Source organism: Choloepus didactylus, chromosome 15 (assembly GCF_015220235.1).
Source record: "Choloepus didactylus isolate mChoDid1 chromosome 15, mChoDid1.pri, whole genome shotgun sequence".
NCBI lineage: Eukaryota > Metazoa > Chordata > Mammalia > Pilosa > Megalonychidae > Choloepus > Choloepus didactylus.
Genome location: NC_051321.1, coordinates 41644717 through 41667097, shown reverse-complemented (window position 1 = coordinate 41667097; position 22381 = coordinate 41644717). Strand labels below are relative to the sequence as shown.

The 22381-nt window shown below is 35.8% G+C and overlaps 1 protein-coding gene across 8 annotated transcripts in view; it reads left to right on the top strand.

Annotated features, from left to right (window-relative positions):
• Window positions 1-22381, top strand: part of CPEB3 (cytoplasmic polyadenylation element binding protein 3) — a 219073-nt gene that overhangs the window by 48384 nt on the left and 148308 nt on the right. For 6 of the 8 annotated variants that reach the window (XM_037805175.1, XM_037805173.1, XM_037805176.1 and 3 more), the window contains exon 3: window positions 21467-21626. In XM_037805175.1, the coding sequence (XP_037661103.1) occupies window positions 21467-21626 (160 nt within the window). The remainder of the gene's footprint in view (window positions 1-21466; window positions 21627-22381) is intronic. The other 2 variants (XM_037805178.1, XM_037805177.1) reach the window with 1 other exon arrangement.

The following is a 22381-nucleotide window of genomic DNA, read 5'->3' as shown; positions in this document are numbered from 1 at the left end:
TGGCATTTCAGAAGATTTGTGGGCTGGGTGGGAAGATTGGTTTTATCAAATCATCTTGAATTCTTCAATATTCCAAAAACGTGCTTATCTGAAGGTAGCAGAATTATTTAGTGTTTTAGAGCTTACTTACTTCTACTTATTTGAAGTATAGATGATTTTATTGGATCTATCATCTATGGTATGATCCAGAATATGAAATGTTATTCCAGAGTAGCTATTTTAAAGCAGATGAATCATGCTTGTAAAGCAAGATTTTTTAATTCAAAAATACAGTGAATTATTTGATGTTCTTTTAGGGCTAGATTTTGTTAAGTGTGAAACAGAAAGAAGAGACTTGTGCGAAACTACAGCTTAATGTCAAATATTGAGAAAACACAGAAAAGGAAGAAAAATCTCTTGTTGGTGAATGTATTCCTTCACATTGTACTATATATTGGAGGGTTGAAGCTGACAAGAGGGTTGGAGTGACATTATATTAGAGGAACATAAATAATAGAGAATGCATTGAATATTGGGGTATCAAAGGACATTGAAAGACTGAAAAAAATTTCAATGAAGAGGACAAAGCCAGGAAAAAGGATGCTTCAGCTTTTTGTTATCAAAAAGGCCACCATTTTATACTGTTGCTGAAGCTATACAATTGCCCATTTTATTCTTCCAATTTTATGCAAACAAGCTAAAGGTAAGCAAGTTGGCATCGGGTTTATATTGAGAAGTTTCTTTTAGGGAAAGTCAAAATAAGTTCAAAACCCAATCTCTTAATCTGTGGCATGATCATAATATTCATAATGCCCTTAAGACACTTTAAGACATATTTGTTCTAAATCGTCAAAGAAAGATAGATGGTATACGTAGCATAATTTGTATTGCATGTATTTTAATGGTTTGGTCCAATGACTTCTCACAATGACATCTCACAAAAGACAACCTATACCGAGAAAGATACGTAACTATAGATCTATGTTCTACAGAGACAGCTATATACATCTAGAAACCTTCCAGGCTGTGCATAATTTTTATATATTGTTTCTTTTTGCTACATTGTAAGTCTATGGAAATTTGCATGTGTGCTATATGTGGCAATATTGTTAACTGGATTTAAAATTCAGTAAGTGTTTACAAGGTTCATACTGTATTCTTGGACTTGTGTTAGGTATTGTGGATAATACAAATCATCTGATAACACATATAAAACAAAGCATTATATGAAACAAGTGCCAGATTGTGTGATGTGTTAGTTGCCATGAATGGTCAAGGACTGGGAAGAATAATTTGGCCAGAATGGTTTAAAAAAAAAAAAAGGTGATAGAGCCTTTGTAGCTCTACTTTGAAGGATAGAATTTGATTAGATGGAATGGAAATCCAAGATGGGGAAAGAAAAATGAGCAATAAGTGGGGTTATTGAGCAGACCTTCCTGATTGGAGCCAGGGACCTTTAGAACTTACTGGGAGATAAGATGAATTGGTTAATTCTTAGGACAAAGAAAAATCAATAAATTTTTATTTACTAGATTCCATCTGGTTCTTAAAGGTATTTAAGATGTCTTTCTACATGGATTTGAAGACAAGAGAACATAGATTATAAGTAGATGAGAAAGATGGGATAAAGATAAAATAAGGGTAAGGATGCAAAATGGAGTCCAAAATTAGAGGAATACTGATGATGCTTACCATGAAAGTGTGAAGAGTCTTGAAAGTCTGGCTTTGGAATGTGGATTCTCCTGCAGGCGAGAACTGTAATCAAAATAGTGGCACAATAAAATGTATATTTAGAAAGACCAGGCAGGTAGATCTGAGAAGTGTTTGTGCCTGCACATGCAGCCTGGGTTCTGGGAGGCTGGTGGAGGGCTATGGTAATTATCTATTGTTTAGCACTAATCCATCAAGGTATCACTATAAGGAACCTCACCAAGTAAAATATTGTCAGTACTGCTAACTGATGAAATAGAGGATTTGAAGGATGATTCTGAGCTTTATTGTGCTTAAAACAGGATCTACTTTTAGACTTTTTTTTTTTTTTTTTTTTTTTTTTTTGCCTTCGTCTTTCTCCTTCCCTGTGAGGCTTTGCTCTAGCTGAAACTTGGCAATAACTGTGTTTTCTATACTATTCTTCATGGAAGTCCCTATCCATTGAAGGATTGAGGAGGAAGGGAGAGGATGGTTTTCCCCTTTGTCTTTTTGGCACTTCCAGTGCACCAAACTGCTGCCTTCTTTTTGGATTCTATCATTTGAAGTAAGAAGTCAAAACCTCTGCTGGCTGTTCTCATCTTTAAACTACTGATAAGGATAGTCCCACTTCTTGGGTCCCTGTCTCTACTAGTATTATATGAATGTTAAATTTTCAAGAAAAGGCTAGTGCTAGAAGCCCAGAGGGGTAAGAAAAACCTCTTTGGATCCTCTGCTTGGACAGTAAGTAAAGCTGATTGGAAAGAAATGGGAGATTTGTAGGAGAATTGTACAACCTTATTCCCCTTTTACCACAATAAGGTAAGTGTTGTGCTATAGAGGGCTAGTTAAGTGAAAATTAGTGCATACAGGCCATTAAAAGTAGGGAAGAAGAATTGATATGAGGTCAGGCCCTGGAAGTGAATAAAAGCATCTCTTCATGCTAATATACCTTATAACAGCCTCTGTAGCTCTTAATCCATGGAATTCACAAAAAGGAATTCTTATTTCTTTAACAGATTATATTGGCCCACTATGGGTAGGTTGGAGAACAGGGTCTGTGCTTGTAATTTTTTGCGTTAAAACACATGGCCGTTTCTCTCTCTTATGCACACACGCACACACACACACACACACGCTGTAGATACTGAATAGGAGATATCTTGATAGAGTATGTAATGGTGGAGTAGTATCAATGATCTAATAGTAAAAATTTCTCTTTGATTTTGGAATACCATTTTGTCAGTAGTCATTCTGAATCATGTTTTGTTAATAGGACTTTAATTTGATTTTTTGTACACTCATTGATGGTGGAGAGAGACTTAAGAAGCATGCTGAGAATCAGAGTAAAGCTACCAAAGTTGCAAAATTGATTGTGGACCATCATATCAATAAGTCAATATGTTAATATTTAGATGCTACCACAGTGGTTTTTGGTTCCCAGTGTGGGGGTCTCCAGTTAGGAAAGATTTTTCTTTCTGATATTTTATAATTAGGTTTTTGTGGAAGTTGAGTATAACCGGTATCTTTATTTACTTATTTATTTCTTAAATCTTTTAGCCTATTGATGTGGGGAACACTGGGAAGAGTTGAAGAAGAATGATTAAAATAAGTTTGGATGGGATGGGTGACTATTTTGGGTTAAGTGAAAATGTGTGCCTATGGAAACCCAAAAGAAGATAACGTGTTTATATGGTTGCTTTTGAAACTGATATGTGTGCAATGGTAAAAATTTGAAAATTGAGTCATATGTGTGTTTTTCTATTTAGTGATTTTGGGGTATATTTAGCTTTTCATAAACAAGACCTATTTAAATAGCTCTAATTCCAGAGTTTAAATATAGCCATTGATTGGAGTCAGAATGGCAAGGTATAATTCGCTTTGTATTGTGGAGACCTGGTGGACTGGAGCTGATTTGTCACATTGTATCAACTGTAAGCTAGGTTTACCTTGGCTGTCTGGCTCTAAAATAATGTTCCACTGAGTCCTGAGACTGAAAGAAAAGTAGTGGAGTGGCTGTGTTTGCTTCATGTCTGGCCTAAACCCTCACACATTACTCCACTAAAATCCCAACCAGGAGTCAAGTATCAAATCATGAAAGTAATAAGGAGTTTATAATCTTGAAGTCTTAAAAACTTAGATCATTTTCCTAGCCGGTTCATGAGACTTAGAAACCTCAGTGACGTTGATATATTATCTGTTGTTTCTGACTTAGTCTGATGTTCTCATACTCTGTCATACTAGGAATCTTAGTGCCCATATGATTTTCTTTTCTAAAATAAGGTAGATTGCTACAAGTATGTATTTTAATTTAGGGGACTTAAATCACTAGGCTGGACTACTCATATATAAACTACTCTTTTCTAATTGAATTTCATTGTTCCGGATTGTTAAACTCATGGTTCCTCAACACAACTTATTTCATTTTACAACTCTTACTGATTGACTTTTGTCAAAACCCCATAGACATCTACCCCATTTTGTAGACACCCCTTTTCAGCATGAAGAAGTTAGAATGGTCATATCTTTCATCTTGTGACCATGTGATTGTAAAAACCTTGTGACTGATACCCCCTTTATCCAGTGTATGGGTAGATGAAGTAATAAAATAAAGATATTCATGAAAAAAAAATAGGTTGGGAACATGGGGAAAAAATACCCCTACATAAACTATGGACAATAGTTAACAGTACTACTTTAATAATCTTTTATCAATTGTAATGAATGTAACTACTGTTAAAAAAAAGTAGAATTATAAAAAAAGTGCTATCATCAATTGTAAACTAATTTTCCTCAGTAATGCAAGTGTTGGTGGTGGGGAGGTATATGGGAATCCTGTATCTTATGCATGATCGTTATATAAACCCACAATTTCTCTAATAAAAAATTAACAAAACAAAACATACACAGGCCACTAGGGAAGACTGTTGATCATACAATGTTGGGTTTTTTAAAGTTGCTGAGCAAGGGAGAGCAGCACCACCTTGACAGAGTCTCAAGAGTATCTCAAAATGGGGGAAAGTTAGGGTACTTAGGTAAGGTTTTGGGGACTGGGTCTAGTCATAGGGTAGTTTTAGAGCAGAAGGTGATAAAAATTTGGACAGAGATTGATCAAAATTTATAAACTGGTTGAGTTGCTAGAATAGGTCAAGTTGCTGGTCTTAACTTTGGAACACAGGAATTTAAGCAGAGCTGCCCAATAGAAATAGACTGCAAACCACATAGGTCATTTTAAATTTTCTAGTAGCATATTTAAAAAGTAAAAGAAATGGTGATATTAATTTAGTAATATCATTTAACTGATTACATCCAAAATATTATCATTTCAACATGTAATCAACAAAAAATTATTAATGAGATATTTTACTTTTTTATGTACTAAGTCTTTGAAATTCAGTGTGTATTTTATACCTATAATACATTTCAATTCATTCTAGCAAAATTTCAAATGTTCAATAGCCACATGTGGAAGGATAATGGCTACACTATAGACTGCTACAGGTATATAATCTTTTCTTAGAACATATGGGTCTGAATGAGTTGATATTTAAAACAATTTGAGATAGTTTGTATACCATGTCATGATTTGGCACAGTTTGACTATACTGTGAGTCATAGTACAGTTTTAAAACTTGTGATTTTTGTTTCATTTCTCACTTTTATGCATGAATGTGGTCTTCCATTAGTATGCTGCCATTAATGAAACATATTATGTAGAGAGACGTAATCTATACAAAGAGAATTTCTCCATCAGACTAAGGCTTCTCTTCCAGTAGGTAGAATATTTCATAATATTTTGTAAAGTTACAGAGTATTTTGAACAACAAAAATATTGTCCAAAAATGGGTAGAATACATATACTGTACTGCCACTGTTTCAATTAATTTTTTGTGTTGCTTTTGTTACATTTGACAAAGCATTTTCACATGTATTTTAATTTGTTACTGATAAAGATATTCCTAGGTATTTGAGCTTTTATATTTACATGTTAAATGGCATTATTTTATATAAGGGTAGATGAGTTGTGGACAAAATCATAAAAATTAATCAAATGAAAAGTATTTTAAAAAGTACTCTACATCTACTGAAATTTTGTTCATGCCTTCTATTTTTCCTAGTATAACTACATGTTTTAGTTTCCTAGGCTGCTGAAAGCAGATACCATGAAATGGGTTGGCTTAAACAATGGGGATTTATTAGTTTAGAGTTTGAGGCTGAGAAAATGTCCAAATCAAGACATCATCAAGGCAGTGCTTTCTTCCCAAGGACTGGCTGCTGGTGATCCTTGGCTCCTCTGCTACCCAGCAAGGCACCTGGTGGCATCTGCTGGTCTTTCCCTTCTCTTCCAGGTTTCACTGCTTTCAGCTTCTGGTTTTCCTGGCTTTCTACCCCCGCCTTTTATTTATCCCCCCACCCCCTCTGTATTCATTCCGTTTATAAAGAACTCCAGTAACAGGATTAAGACCTATCCTGAATGAGGTGGGTCATATCTTAACTGGATCCTCATCAAAAGGTCCTATTTACAGTGGGTTCACACCCATAAGAATGGATTAGATTTAAGAACTTATTTTTCTGGGGTGCATAGAGCTTCAGACCACCATACTATGGAATTCAATAGTTTTTATTTTTTCCCTTAAAATATATTTTCCCTCCTTTCTTTTGGTCTCTAGCAACTTTCCTGTCCTCTATTATTTCAAAATAATTGCTGGCAGTTTTTCATATACCTTATATATATATTCTATTCCACTTAGTTGGATGCAATTTTTTGCCACGTGCCTCTTTCATAATTCCATAGTTTGCTACCTATAGATCATGCCTGATTTTTAGGTTGGTTCATTGTTACTTCTACATGAAAGAAGAATTGAAATTCATTCAGAACTTGCTTACCATAGTATATGAACACCTTTACTTTCCTTATTGGTGACAGAGAGTAGTATTCCTTTGTTTATTTATTCAACACTTACTTAGTGCTTGTTGAATACCTATTTAGTGCTTACTGTGTGCTACATAGTATACTAAGTACTTTACAAATATCTTCATAACTTCCATATAAGGTAGACTCTATTATCTTCATAATATCAATATAAGTAGGTATTATTAGTCACATTTTTCAGATGAGGAAACAGAGGTTAAATAACTGCTCAATTCTATTAAAATTTGGGTGCTTATGATGTGCTATGATTTATGTATTTTTACTCTCATCCAGCTGCAGAGCAGAATTATAATTCTGGTCTTACTGGTCACCTCAGCAAGAAGGCTATCTTATGTATAGTTGTGCAAATGGTGAACTCTGTCTGCTTTTTCCTTTACATGTCTTACTGGCTTCTCTCTCCTTTTCCCTTCCTCAAATTGTGCTTTGAAATTCTCCTTTTGATTCTTTGCTTTTGGAATATTTTATGTGCTCTGTAGCCTCCTTGAATGAGGACAGTCAAAACACTGCCAGTCTACTACTTTTTTTCTTTCCCTCTGCCTCTAGAAAAGCATAAATTATTCTTGTGATTGTAGAGCACTTAGAAAGAGTCATATATATATATATATACACATATATATATATGTATATACTTTTGTATGTGTTTATATCCATATATAAATTATTTTACATTGTTATATTTTATGCAATAAATGTTCCCATAACACTTTGGGGGAAATTATTCATTTCATTTTGGTAAATTGAATCAGTTTAATGACCTTCAATAACTTATCTTAAAAGAAACCCTGCTCTAAAGCAAATCATAATTTCAAGTTTTTTCATTAAGTAAACTGTTTTCCCAAAATTGGGTTCGACACACAAATTAAGGCAAAACATCAGGTTTTTTGATTCTTTAATAAGTATGGTGAACCTGGGGGAGGAACTTGAAGTTGTAGATTGAAAAGATGCTTTTGAATTATTCGTGCTTTTGCTTTCCCTTATTCCTGTGAAATTCAGCTTAACAAATAAGGAACAATAATTTGAGAAGGTACGTTTCTCTGTCACATGTACACCCCACACCAGGATGCATAGAAAGATAATTGTTAGACAATAATAGAAATGAGAGTTGTTTACTGGAAATGATTGTTGGTGTAGATGCAGAAGAGCACAGTGGTCTTAAGGCTCTGAGTTGCTTCGGTTTGAATCCTGACTCAGACACTTTCTATGTGATCTTTATGCTTCAGTTTTCTCATTTGTAAAAAGAAGTTAATAATAGTATTTACCTCCAGGCTTTTGTGAGGAAGAAGTGGGATAAAACATGTAATGCTTAAAGTAGCACTGGGTATATAGCCAATATTGATCATTTCTGCCTTTACTTAATTCTAAGAGTTTTTGATCACCCCACTGTTGGTTTAAGAAGAGAAGAAAGGTTTTGGGACATGTTGAAATCAGGACATGCTGAGTAAGGTGCAATTTTAAGACCCTAGTGAGGTTTGGATGAGCAAGATTGCATGTGGAAATGCTTCATGAACTATAAAGTACTCAAAAAATACAAAGGAATAGGAAGAAATTAGATTATTTGTAAATTAAAGTCAGATTCTTTTGTGTTAGCATCTGATTTTGAAATTGTATACATTCACACACAAATGAACTTAATGCTGTCCTTAAAAGAGGGTTTGCTTTTCAAGGATTTGATAAACGTATATTTACATAGAAACAACTGGCTATTTACAAGTAAGTCATATATCTATTTACAGAACTGTAGCCTGCATATCCTTTGAAGAATCTATTCTTGGGTCCTTCCCAGACCTGTTGGGTGAAAATTTCTTGAAAAAGCTGGTCCTGATATCTGTGCTTGCTTATTAATAAGTCTCTGTACCTCTGGCCTCCCTGTTCCGGGGGCCTTTTTGACTCCTCCCTTGTTAGTGCTCCCATAATTCCCAGCACATAACTCTGTCATTGCATTTATCTTGTTATATAGTAATTATCTGTTAAATAATTTGCAGGCTTCTTACAGACAGGGACTATGCCTCACTTTGTATCTTTCCTGCCTGGCATAAGTTACCCCTAAACGTATATAGAGTAAATGAAGAAAGAATAAAACAGTCTGCAGGACACTTGGCAAAATTTTGTTAGCATTAACATTTGAAAGAAATAAGATTGTTATTTTAAAAGATATTGTATGATATAAACATTTTGGAAGTTGTGATTGATTTTCTATTATTCTAAATAATTTATAATCTCTAAAGTACTGTTAGACAATTGAGTAATACAGGTTTTATTTAAAAGTGACTTTTTTAACTTTCTGAATACCAAATATTTTAATAAATTTAGATGTTTTGCAAAGTTACGTATTCATCTTAAATGTAGTAACATTTAAATAGAAGATTAGGTTAAAGATTTATAAATGTTATTTTTTCCTGGTATGCTTAAATAGCAAATAACTTCAGTGTGGTTAGTCTTCTTCAAGGGCACCTGATTTGTATTAAAAACTGAATTTAATCTTTAGTTACCTATTTGTAAAAGAGAAATTCCAATATCTCCCTCATAGGACACATGTAAAGATTAGATGAGATAAAATACAAGTAAGGGCTCAGCACGGGATCTGGCACATATTATGCATTATATAGTAGCTATGGATTATCAGGTTTACAAGGCTTATGAAGAACATTATATACACCCATTTCCCTCTTCTCAGAGGCAGATTGGTAGCTATTATTGTAAACCAACATTATTTTATGTCAGGGATGTATTGGGCATAAAGGGGGTTAGGGAGTAAGCCTGTACAAATTAAAAAATAATGAAGCTTTAAAAATGGTTGACATATCTGGCTTTTGACCACTCTGTCCTTTGGTATTCATTTTGGTTATGTAATCCATTTTTATTATTGGTCTCATTTTAAGTTAGTCTCTGTTCATCTGGAATCAGAATTGAACAATAAATTTCAGATGCAGGTTTTTTAAGACCCTTTTCTTTTCATTAAAGGAGAGGGATTTGGCAGAGTAATTTGGGCAGAGAATAAAAAGTGTTTGCAAAGCCCCCTTGAGGGACTGGGGAAAAATGTGGAAATGCTAAACTTCCCCAGCTTGGAAATTCCTGATATTTTCGAAAGCTTTGAGGACTACCAGTTTAGTAGGCCGAGACCTTGATCTTGGAGCTTGCCCTTATGAAGCTTGTTACTGCGAAGGAGAGGCTAAGCCTATTTATAATTGTGCCTAAGAGTCACCCCCAGAGAACCTTTTTTGTTGCTCAGATGTGGCCTCTCCCTCTAAGCCAACTTAACAGGTGAACTCACTGTGCTTCCCCCCATGTGGGACATGACTCCCAGGGGTGTAAATCTCCCTGGCAATGTGGGACGTGACTCCCGGGGATGAGCCTGGACCCCGCATCGTGTGACTGAGAAAGCCTTCTGGACCAAAAGGGGGAAGAGAAATGAAGCAAAATATAGTTTCAGTGGTTGAGAGATTTCAAATGGAGTCGAGAGGTCATTCTGGAGGTAACTCTTACACATTATATAGCTATCCCTTTTTAGTTTTTAGTGTACTGGAATAGTTAGAAGGAAATGTCTGAAACTATTGAACTGCAATCTAGTATCCTTGATTCTTGAAGGTGAGCATATAATTACATACCTTATATGGTGTGACCATGTGATTGTGAAAACCTTATGGCTCATTTCCCTTTACCCAGTGTATGGACAAATGAGTAGAAAAATGGGGACAAAAAGTAAATAAATGATACGGGGGAGGTAGGGTATGGGATGCTTTGGGTGTTCTTTTTACTTTAATTTTTACTTACATTTTTATTTTTTGAAATAATGAAAATGTTCAAAAATTGTGATGAATGCACAACTATATGATGATACTGTGAATAACTGTTGTATGCTTTGGATGATTGTAGGTATGTGAATATATTTCAATAAAAAATAAATTAAAAAGTTAAATTAAAATAAAAAAGAGAGAGCAGTTTGGAAACTGAGAAATAGAAAGTAATGCTTCCGTTCCTCTGGCCCCAGTCCATTAACTTGAAAGGAATTTCTTTTCTTGCTTAAAAATATGAACACATGTACATTGATAACCTCTCCAGTGGTGGCCAGAGAGTGACGGTGAATAGCAGCAGTCCATATCTCTTAATCTGGATAGAGCAACATCTATTGGTTTCTAAAAAGGGAAACCCTAGACAGCTTCTGACCCAAATCGGCACAGTTGGTGCTTTATTTCTTTCATTGTTATAGGACTCTTTGTGTAAATGCAGCTGGGTTTTGCTGTTCAGTTCTTAAATACAAGGGTCATTGAAGATAACGGGGCCACAGCAGAAGCATTCATGTCGCAGCCCCCGTCAGATTCTGGTGAATCTGCGGATTCTGCTGTGTTGTCTCCTCACTCAATCACTCAAATCAGACACTGATTGAAATGAACAGCAACAGGGCAGACTTGTGGTATATGTGGAAATAGACATCTTTCATGGCCTTTTGCTGTTTCTAGATGGATGCTTAAAATGTGCCCTGATTGTGAATGGGATAAGCTAGGTCTCTGAAGGACAGAGTACATCACTATAAGGCAGGAATCTCAGGGATTAAAAAACTCTTCAGAAGCAGTGGAAGACATGAGAAGATGCTGTTTGTGGGTACTATGGTTTAGTAACTACTTATAGGTTCCTGGAGGAGTATTAAAGACATCCTTAGAAATGTGAATGACACATGGTTTTGACCATGGATTGAATTAGCTATTTAACTGACAGAAAGGTGCCTTTTGAGCTTTACTGGTTTGGGTATGATTACCTTGGTCCTCCAGTGGTTCCTGAATGGAACAACTGGAGTCAAGATTGCCTTCCTTGCGTCATATGGTTCAGAAAGTTATTAGGTCTTATCCTATACTTAACATAGATGATTTACAGATAGGGTCATAGTCTCTGTTAAAACCTTAGAAATGTTTTGTTTTTTTAAAAAAAAAACTATATTGAGATATAATATAATTCATGTACTATCAAGTTCACCCTTTTAAAGTGTACAACACACTTTTTTTTTAAAGTTCAGTTTTATTGAAATATATTCACATACCATACAATCATCCATGGTATACAATCACCTGTTCACGGTACGATCATATAGCTATGCATTCATCACCACAATCTATTTCTGAACATTTTCCTTACATCAGAAAGAATCAGAATAAGAATAAAAAATAAAAGTAAAAAAAGAACACCCAGACCATCCCCCCATCCCACCCTATTTGTCATTTAGTTTTTATCCCCATTTTTCTACTCATCCATCCATACACTAGATAAAGGGAGTGTGATCCGCTAGGTTTTCACAATCACACTGTCATCCCTTGTAATCTGCATTATTATATAATCGTCTTCAGGAGTCCAGACCACTGGGTTGGAGTTTGGTAGTTTCAGGTATTTACTTCTAGCTATTCCAATATATTAAAACCTAAGAGATGTTATCTATATAGTGTATAAGAATGTACACCAGAGTGACCTCTCAATTCCATTTGAAATCTCTCACCACTGAAACTATTTCATCTCATTTTGCATCTCCCTTTTGGTCAAGAAGATATTCTCAATCCCATGAGGCTGGGTCCAGTTTCATCCCCGGGTGTCATATCCTATACAACGCACTTTTTAGAAAGTGTATTTACAAAGCTGTGCATCAATCACCACTGATTCTAGAACATTTTGGTCACTCCAAAAAGAAATCCCACACCTATTATCCCCATCTCCTTCAATTCCCCAGCCCTAGGCAACCACTGATCTACTTTCTGTTTCTAAGCATTTGCCTGTTCTAGAAATTTCACATAAATTGAATCACGTAATATGTGTTCCTTTGTGACTGGATTCTTTTACTTAGCAAATATTTTTGAGGTTCATTCATGTTATAGCATGTATCAATACTTCACTTCTTTTTATTGCTGAATAATATTCCATTATATGAATGTACCACCATTTGTTTTTCCATTCACCAGTTGATGGACATTTGAGTTGTTTCAAGTTTTTGGAAATTATGAATAAAGTTTTTTTTTTATTAAATTTTATAAACATTTGCATATAGGTTTTTGTGTGGGCATGTGATTTTATTTTTCTTGGGTAAATTCTTAGGAGTGGGATTGCTAGGTTTTATGGTAAGTATATATTTAATTTTATAAGAAACTGCCAAACTGCTTTTCCAAAGTGGCTGTACCATTTTGCATTACCACTAGCAATTCTGAAGAGTTCTAGTTGTTCAGCATCCTAGTCAGCATTTAGAATTGTTAGGGTGTTTTGTTGTTGTTGTTTTAAAGTAGCCATTTTAATAGGTGTGTAAATTCTTTGTTAGTTTTAAAATGAAAGTTTTGCAATATGAAACCATCAGAAGGACAATGTAAACATATAGCAACCAATTACTGAATACATATTATGTGCCAGGCTCTCTGCTAGGTGATGGGACTACAGCGAAAAAAGGCACATCTCTGTTGTCTTGGGGTTTTTTGCGGGGGTGACAGGCATGTAAAGAAGTAATTATAGTATACTAAGTTGGGGCCAATTACCTGGAGTCAGAATATTGGAATATGGAAGTAGTGTACAAGTATACCTGGGAAGTGGTCAGTATTGTGGAAGGATTTTTTTTTTAAATGTATTATTAAAGCAGTTTTATGTCGAAGGATTTTGACCAATGCCATCCGTAAAAGGAAAAGAACATCAGGAGTTACATGTACCTTAGCATAATGTTCTATGGTAGGTTTTGGAAAATGTAGCAGGATCAAGCTCCCCTATGTTATTACTACCTGTGTGCCTGCTTGTGAAATCAATGCCTAGTAAGCTCTTTGGGATAATATTCTTCTCTTAGCTAACATCCCAGTGATTTGGGGTGATACCAGCTAATCACATTCACAGTTCACATTATGCACAATAATCAGGTAAAGGGGCAACTTTAATTTTTGCACTCCTTGAAGCCTGCTCTCTTGACCATGGTAAATCATTTCTTTACCTTTCTTGTATCCTTCCTAGGTTTGGCTCATTTCTGCCCTTAACCTTGCATGCTGCTGAACTGTATAGCTACTCCTTTTTTTAAAGTGCATACATACTTAGCTATGAACTGTTTTCAATATTCCTCAGCAGCAGCAAGCATTTGGACTTTTTGTCCAGTTGACCCCTCCACCATTTACATAATGCAACCTCAAAATGTAGGGTCATTTCAGGTGCATGAGGTGATTCTGGGAGCAATGTCTCCTTATGACTGATAAACTCAGCCTTTTATCTGACTTGCCTGGCAAACCAGTGAGAAGAGCTATGCAGGTAGATTGGGGAGGGGGAAGAGCAGGAAGAGACCAGGTAAAAATTGCTGGTGCTTCACACTGAGTCATGCTTATCTAAGTTTTAAGCATCCTTCAGAGCAGGTGAACCATCTTGATTTTTTAACCTCTCTAGAACCTTAGTTAGCTCAGTTTTCTGTTATACCACTGAAGGAAACTACAGTCTGATAAAAAGGTTAAAGTAATTGGAATTAATCTTCCTTAAGATTAAAAATATGGGGAATACATTGAAATTTAACTTTGTGTACCCTAATCTTATTCTAGGCTGTATTGAGGGTTCTTGAGAATTTGTTGCCTGGGAGATTCAGTTTAGCAATTTAAAATAATATTAAAATTCACAGCAGATTTCAATTTTGTGTGGACTTTAGGTTAGATATAAGGAGTGTTTGCTTGCCATTTAGTGACTGGAGAAAAGTATAGAAATCACATTTTACAGAGGGTTGCAAATATAATAGTCTCATTTGGAATGGCTATAATTTACCATTGACTGAAGGACTTGATATTTACTGAGGAAGGGATGAAATCTGCATTTGAGGAGTTTTTTTTCCTCCTTTCCCTAAGGTTAGTAACATAGGTTTCCTTTTATTTGGGAGAGGTTTTAATCTTAGGGTTAGTGTATGTTAAGCTGCTCAGTATGAGTAAAGTTCAATTTGATATGGGAACCTCATGCTTTTGATAGGTTCTGATAAATATCAGCAGTAATTACTTTAGAAGTACAAATTCCAAGATTTCTACTTTGTGATACATAGAATTTTGTATTTTTCTGTCTGCTACCCCCATCTAATATTCATTATTAAATGTCCATATGTGCTTTATGGTATCCTTAAGCAGATTCTGTACTTGAAATTACTCCATGTTGACCTTTTGGATGTATTCCTGCCTCTGCTTTTTTACTCGGGGCTGGTAATTTTCATATATCCTTGTTTTTCATTATTAGTGGTATCCTTCACAGAAACCAGGAGTCAGGAAACCATTGTGCCAAAATAGACCAGAATAGAAAAGAGGGGTTAAAGGTCCAGAGCAGAAATTTTGAGAAAACTAGGGAACGAGAAAGAAATCTCAAAATCAAAAATCATTTTAAAACATGTCCACTGGGATGATTTCTTGATTCTTTTAACATAGTTGCTATGCATTTACTTGTAGGAGGGGTTCTGTGTATGGGAGGGCAAAAACATGTAATTTAAAAGTGACCTATTTCTGAAGAACAGTATTGGTCAAAGAAAGCAAGTTACAGAACAATATGCACACTTTGAAGTTAAGAGAAGAAATAAAACATTTTCTATGAGTACATATATAATATAAAAATATTTTTAAAGCTCTGAAAGAATACATGCCATGTATATAGTGGTTTTGAAGAGTGTGTGAGAAGGCAGGATTGGAGATGAGATTTGGAGAATTTAGCTTTTTCTGTAATATTGTAAATTCATGCATGAGTGTGTGAAAAGAATAGGTTCGTGTATCAATTGTGTAAACAAATATCCATTTAAAAATATATAAGTAATATTCATTACCCTCAAATAGTGTTTATAGTTTAGACAGGGAGCGGAGATATTTTTCAAGTAATATATACTAAGTAGAAAATAAGAGCAGTAGGGTGGAAATTCAGAAATGCCTAGTTCCATAGCCTAGTCCTTTCTTATGTGTTGGATGTGTTTAACTTTGAAATGTCTTATCCATCCTTTTTGTTGAAGTCATGGTAAAAAGAAAAGCCTTCCGTTAGGAGTTCCTCCTCTTGTTTTTCTGTGTTTTATGATCCTATCTGTCTTCTCCTAGCCCTTTCAAACATTTACCCACTTAGCCCCTAATTTTTCACCCTGTGCATCTCTGTCTGTTTTGTCTCAGCCAAGCCTCCACTGTTCATGAGGCACACTGCCCCTGGCCAGTGTGGAAGCATTGGAGCATTACTTGAGTATTGGAGCATTACTTGAGAGTCACAGACCTGGGTTCACAACTTGAGTCCTGAGTTTTGACCACCTATGTGACTGAGCAGCTACAGAACCTTTGTGAGCCTCAGTTGTCTCCTCTGTGAATTGGTGGTGAGAATGTCAACCCTGCAGGGTTGTGATGAGGTTTGAAATCATGTCTGTAAAACACTTAACTTAGCCCAGTGCCTTGCACATAGTAAGCACCATGATTAATTTTCTTATTTGATTCCAGAGCTGCTTTTTCTCAGGTGCTTTTGGCCCCTTACACCTTCCTACTTTGTATCTCTAGGGGAGAAAATGTCTGAATATAAGCCAGAAAGGGTAGAAAAGAGTCCTGGATTCTGCTCCCAAGAAAAGAGCAGGTGAATGGGATATGTTTGTTAGAGTCAGGCCCAAGTCTGTGCTGGAGGATAGTTCAAGCTGCTGTGTGTGGTCAACTAGTTGTCAGTTGAACAATAGTAGTTGACCAAGGGCAAGTAAGGGTCAGGTTCCTTGCATGGCAGGTTGGGTCAAAGAATCTTCTCTAGGATAGTGTCAAGATTAGGCTGTACTGGATGTTTGTGAAAAGGACTGGAGGTGGCTCTCTAGCTGAGCCAACTCGGCAGGTGAACTCACTGCCCTCCCCCCTATGTGGGACCTGACTCCCAGGGGTGTAAATCTCCCTGGCAACGCAGGATATGATTCCTGGGGATGAATCTGGACCCAACATCGTGGCATTGAGAACATCTTCTTGGCCAAAAGGGGGAAGCAAAATAAAGTTTCGGTGGCTGAGAGATTCCAAATGGAGTCGAGAGGTCGCTCTGGTGGATACTCTTATGCACTATATAGATAACACTTTTTAGGTTTTAATGTATTGGAACAGCTAGAAGTAAATACCTGAAATTTTCAAACTCCAACCTAGTAAACTTGACTCTTGAAGGTGATTGTATAACAATGTAGCTTACAAGGGGTGACAGTGTGATTGTGAAAACCTTGTGGATCGCACTCCCTTTTATCCAGTGTATGGATGGATGAGTAGAAAAATGGTGACAAAAACTAAATGAAAAATAGGGTGGGATGGGGGAGGGTATGATTTGGGTATTCTTTTTTACTTTTATTTTTTATTCTGATTTTTTCTGGTGTAAGGAAAATGTTCAAAAGTAGATTGAGGTGATGAGTGCATAACTATATGGTACTATGAACAGTTGATTGTACACCATGGATGATTATATGGTATGTGAATATATCTCAATAAAACTGAATTTAATTACAAAAAAAAAAAAGGACGTGGGGTGGGGTGGGAGTAGGTGAAAGTCAGAGATTGAGTTTAGTGAGAGTCCTCTGGACAGTGGAGTCTTTGGGTCCACTAGGTTTGAACCCTGACTCTGCCATTTATTAGCCCTGTAACCTTGGGCCAGTTACTTTCTCCAAGACTTAATTTATAAAATGAGGATGAAAGTTATTACCTCAGAATAACTGCTTAGAATAGTGCCAGGCGCATACTTCATAAATTTATTAATATTAAGTCAAACTGGAGGAAGAAAGAGAGCAGGGCTAATGAACTGTGCAGTGGGAATAGGCTGACTTTATATACAACTAACTGATAACATCTGTCATTGATTATCTTCAGAGAAAAAGAGTCAGCAATAGGATGCATTCTTTATAAGTGTTCTAATACTTCCTGATGTGTTTGCTAATAAGATGTTTTCCTTATTTTTCCCTGTATTGGAGGAACAGAGCTTATGAATAATGGCCTCGTTTTCTCTTTGCATAATTTCCATTGCTGAATTTCACTGCATATTTTTGTTTTTCTATCCTTTTTCTTATGTTTCTTGCAGGCTTCCTCATTAATCAGTTATTTCAGCAATGTTTACTACTTGCAAAAAAAAAAAGGATTAATAGTATATGGCAAATATAAATTGATGAAGCATGGATAGAATTTTTAATCGGAGTAAGTCTCTCAGAGTACTGACATTTGTTCATTTAAGAAACCTGTACAAATTCTGTCATGCCTCTCACATGTCATATTTTTTCATCTGTTGAGCATTAATGAACTCTGTTAGGTTAGCATGTGTGAACCTCTAGGTTTTTTATCTGTCTCTCTTTTTTTTCATTAGAGTTTTCCTGAGTTACTGAGCCTTAGAACTGTCTTCAAAGTGACATCCAGTAATCGGCAGAACCAGAACTTGAAAATCAGATGTCTGATTTCAAAGTTTGCACTTTTAAAAACCAGTCCACCAATTACTTTTCTAAACCACAGTCAATCAGAAGACTGCAGCGCTGACTGACCCTCGGCAAAGTGACAAGGCTTGTTTATTTCCTCCTGTCTTGCTCATCCCCTCTCTTACTTTACTGACCCATTTTACTGAACAGAATCCTAGATGTACAGGCTTAACTTGATGACTCATCCTGTCTAGTGGCTCTCAAATCTAGCTAAAAATTATGTTTAGTGGGTTTGGGTTGGAGCCCAGGAACCTGTATTTTAAAAAGCTCTACATGTGATTTTGATTATCCAACAGTTTTAGGAGCCACTGTAATTTAGATACATGAATTCTCCTTCCCAACAGTCTCTCCAGTTTTCCTGACAGGTAGTTATCTAATTTCTGATATTCTGTGACAGGAACTCACTACCACCTTTCCAGGAAGGTAATTTCATCAGTAGTTAGAGGCAATGTTAAGTTCTGTAGAAACTTTCATTTAGTGTCCCATATGGATTGGATCATCTTCTTTGAACAGATTTTTATACTCCTTAAGTATTGACTTTGAGGTTGGATCTGGATTTGAATCTTCTCTGAAACTCACCTTCCTGATGTATAAAATGGGTATGTTATGTTATCTACTGTTCCTGTTTGCTAATGCTGCCAAAATGCAAAATACCAGAAATGGATTGGCTTTTTTAAAGGGGATTTATTTGGTTACGAACTTACAGTCTTAAGGCCTTAAAGTGTCCAAGGTAAGGCCTCAACAATAGGATACCTTCAGTGAAGAATGGCCATTGGCGTCTGGAAAACCTGTTAGCTCGAAAGGCATGTGGCTGGTGTCCATTTGCTCCCAGGTTGTGTTTTAAAATGGTGTTCTCCAAAATGTGGCCCTTGAGGCATTTTGTCCTCTCTTAGCTGTAGCTGCTTTCCAAAATGTCACTCTCACTTGCTCTCCTGGCATTTGTCCTCTCTTAGCTTCTCTGGAGCAAAAGTCTGCTTTTAATGGCTGTCTTCAAACTGTCTCTCATCTGCAGCAAGCATCTGGGCCAGTGTGGCTCTTTTTAAAGTACTCCAGTGATCCAGTCAAGACCCACCCTCAATGGGTGGGGCAGCACCTCCATGGAAATAATCCAATGAAAGGTCTCACCCACAGTTGATTGAGTCACATCTCCATGGAAACACTGAACCAATAGGTTCCAACCTAATCAACACTAATACATCTGCCCCCACAAGATTGCATCAAAGAATATGGCTTTTTCTGGGGAACACAATACATACAGACCAGCACATCTACCTTGAAGGATTATTTCAAGAATTAAATGACACAAAATAAATTATCCTGGCTGGAAAGATTCTTTAATGCCTTTAAGTAGCCAGTTCTTAACAGTTCCCTTATCTTATCATGCTCTAGAAGCATGGCTATTATAGAAGTCTTCTAGACATGCATTCCGGGACTGTTGGTGTAAGAAATATGTTGTCATTTTGCCTCCTGATCGTTATACTTCAGCTCTGTCTCTGTTTTTTCCTTTGGACAAAGCATATAAATACCACTTATGGGGAGAGGTAAGCTACATTTCTGGAAATTCAACTTTACTCTTAAGTAATGGGAATTTTCATCGATAACTTGAACCCAAAGCAAAGCAAATGATTTGCAGGAAGAGCTAAAAGATAAAAGACCTTGAACTAAATGGAAACTGAAGTGGGGAATCAAAGAAACTATGCCATGTTATTTTCCTTTGGGTAGGAAAGAGAAGTAACTGATGGATGTTAAAAAGAAAAAAAAAAGGGATGTAGGTAGAAGGGGGACAGCAAACTAAGAAATGTTGAGTACTTCCTCTTTGGCAAACACAATGTGAGTAAATACCTAACAGATTTCAACCTGATTCTCTTTACCTTTGAGGACACTGGGGATTTTGAGAATAACTAAAACTAGCCTCATAGCTAGTCAAATGGGCAGGTACAGATTCAAATCTAGGACTCTACAGTATTTGATTTAAAAATAAAAAAATAATTATAATACACATACGTATGTTCTTCATGGAATAGATGACTTAGTTTACATTGTATTGTACACATGCCTCTGTCAAAGCACTTGTCAAACTCTCATTTTAATTGGTTATCTCTCTACTAGTCACTTGCAAACAGAGACTATGTTCATCTGTGAATTATCAGGACCCAATAGGGGAGTCGGCTCTCAATTTGTACATTAAAGATTTGTAGAAAGGGAATTTCTGTCTTTGGTGTTTGGAAACTTTTCCACCCTATATCCCTACTTCTCTCTCATCTCTGAGTTTTTGTTTTTGTTTTTGTTTCTAAGTATAGAGCTGTTAGTGATATAGAAATCATGTAGTTCAACCTTCTCTCTTATAGAGAGAGGAATTTCAGGCCCAGACTGAGGAAATGTCACCTTCCTCTTTCCACTTTCTGCTTCCCTGGATAGATATAAAGCCAAGCTTTTCAGTAATCAGAAGAAAATAGCTTCCCAAGACTTTTAGACTTAACCTAGAAAGTGGTCATTGTAGTTGAGGCTTTTTGCCTGTTGTATCCTTTTCTCATCTAGGCAGTCATTCTGTTCTTCTGTAGTCCATAGGAGAGGATAAGTGATCATTTGTAAGGCAGGATAAACTGTTCAGGACCCTGAAAATAATCTCTCATTGCTGTATTTTGATTTGGTTGATCTGTTTTGGTTTGTCTTGATTGTTTTTCTTAAAAAGCAAACTAGATCTGTTCTATGGTATTAAGATAGGCCACTAGCTTTATTTCCCTTTAGCTCAAGCTACTAAGAGTAGCTTGTAGGGTGATTGTTTCCCACGGGCTTTAGTGAAATATGTTGGAACAGTTTTTTCCCCCCACTTAATTTGCCTTAGCTCTCTATATTCAAAATGTATTTGAACCTAATATCACAAAAATTCTACCTTGGGTTAAAGTTTTTTCATACTTTTTTTTTCAAGAAGAATTTTAGTGCTTTGAACTCGTTTTTATTTTTTAAAAAGTGTATCTAAAGTACAAAATTTATCAGTCATAAATATTAAAGACACCCAATAAAATGAAATTACAATTACAATAACCTTTTGACTTTTTAGGAAAGTTGTTTTGTTTGTAATCTGAGAGTTCTTAATAATGGTCTTTCTCTGGAAAAAAATCTATTCATGTGTACCACAGTGGGGCCAGAGAATGGAGGGTGGAGGACAGACCCAATTCACTTGTCTCTTTTCCTTTTGAATTTATTTTTTAATTCATTTGAGAGAAAGTCAATCTGAAGTAGTGGGACATATACATTATAGAATATTAGGGAAAAAAACTGAAATTTTATTTAGTTATGGAAACTTGTTTTAAACTTAATGTTGCCAACTTATTATTCTTAATGAAAAGAATGACTGTGTTCTTAGTGCTATCTGTAACTTTAATTCATATCAATCTGTAGCAGAAGCAAATAAAATGGTGTTAATTTTATAAAGTAATTTTATGTACCATCTTCTTCTGTGTTTTTATTTTTAGGACCGGAGTAGGCCCTATGACACTTTTAACTTGCACTCATTGGAGAATTCCTTAATGGATATGATAAGGACTGATCATGAGCCTCTGAAAGGTAAACACTACCCTCCCAGTGGCCCACCAATGAGTTTCGCTGATATAATGTGGAGGAATCATTTTGCAGGTTAGGAATATTCATATGTCCATTCCTTGCTTGGTGTTTTAAAGAAAAATCAGCTTTTTATTAATTGTGATTTTGTTTTGTTTTTTTTGTTTGTTTTTGTTTTTGTTTCTGTAAAGCATTGTAGAATGTATTTAAAGTTTTTTTTTTTTTTTTAAACTTGGTTTCAGCTACCTGTGATAATCAAGTTGCCTGCTTTAATCAATAATGTCTGTCAGAAGCATGTGTTGGGTAGCTGAGGTCATGGTTACAGCATGAGACCAGAAGTCAGATTTTATGAGCTTTATGCATTTGGAAGTCCAGGTATACTGCAAGGAAGTATGAGATTTAGTAAATCAGTCTCCAAAGACCATTTCAGAAAATGTCATACAAAAGGGTTCCATTTTGTTAAAACAATCACTCTCCTGGTTTAGGAAGTATGACTATACAAACTTAAGAGTAGCCAGCAATCCTCTGCATTTCCTGAATCTAAAATGCAAGGAAAATGTTTTAAAGAATATAAACATTTTCAGTTAAATATAAGACAGAAAGTCACAAGGTCAGCAGTTTTAGGACTTTAGAGTCCCCATGAAGTTGGGTTAAATGCTGATGTTAGAACTTTTTAGGGGCACTGTGATATTTTAATTTTATAATACTATAATGGAAATTATCTGTGGAAATATGCATTCTACTTGGGGTTTAGGGTCTAAATATCTGAAAGCTGTGAAGGGTTAGCCACAGGGGTGCCCATCTTATATTGACCCCTATGTCCTCTAGAG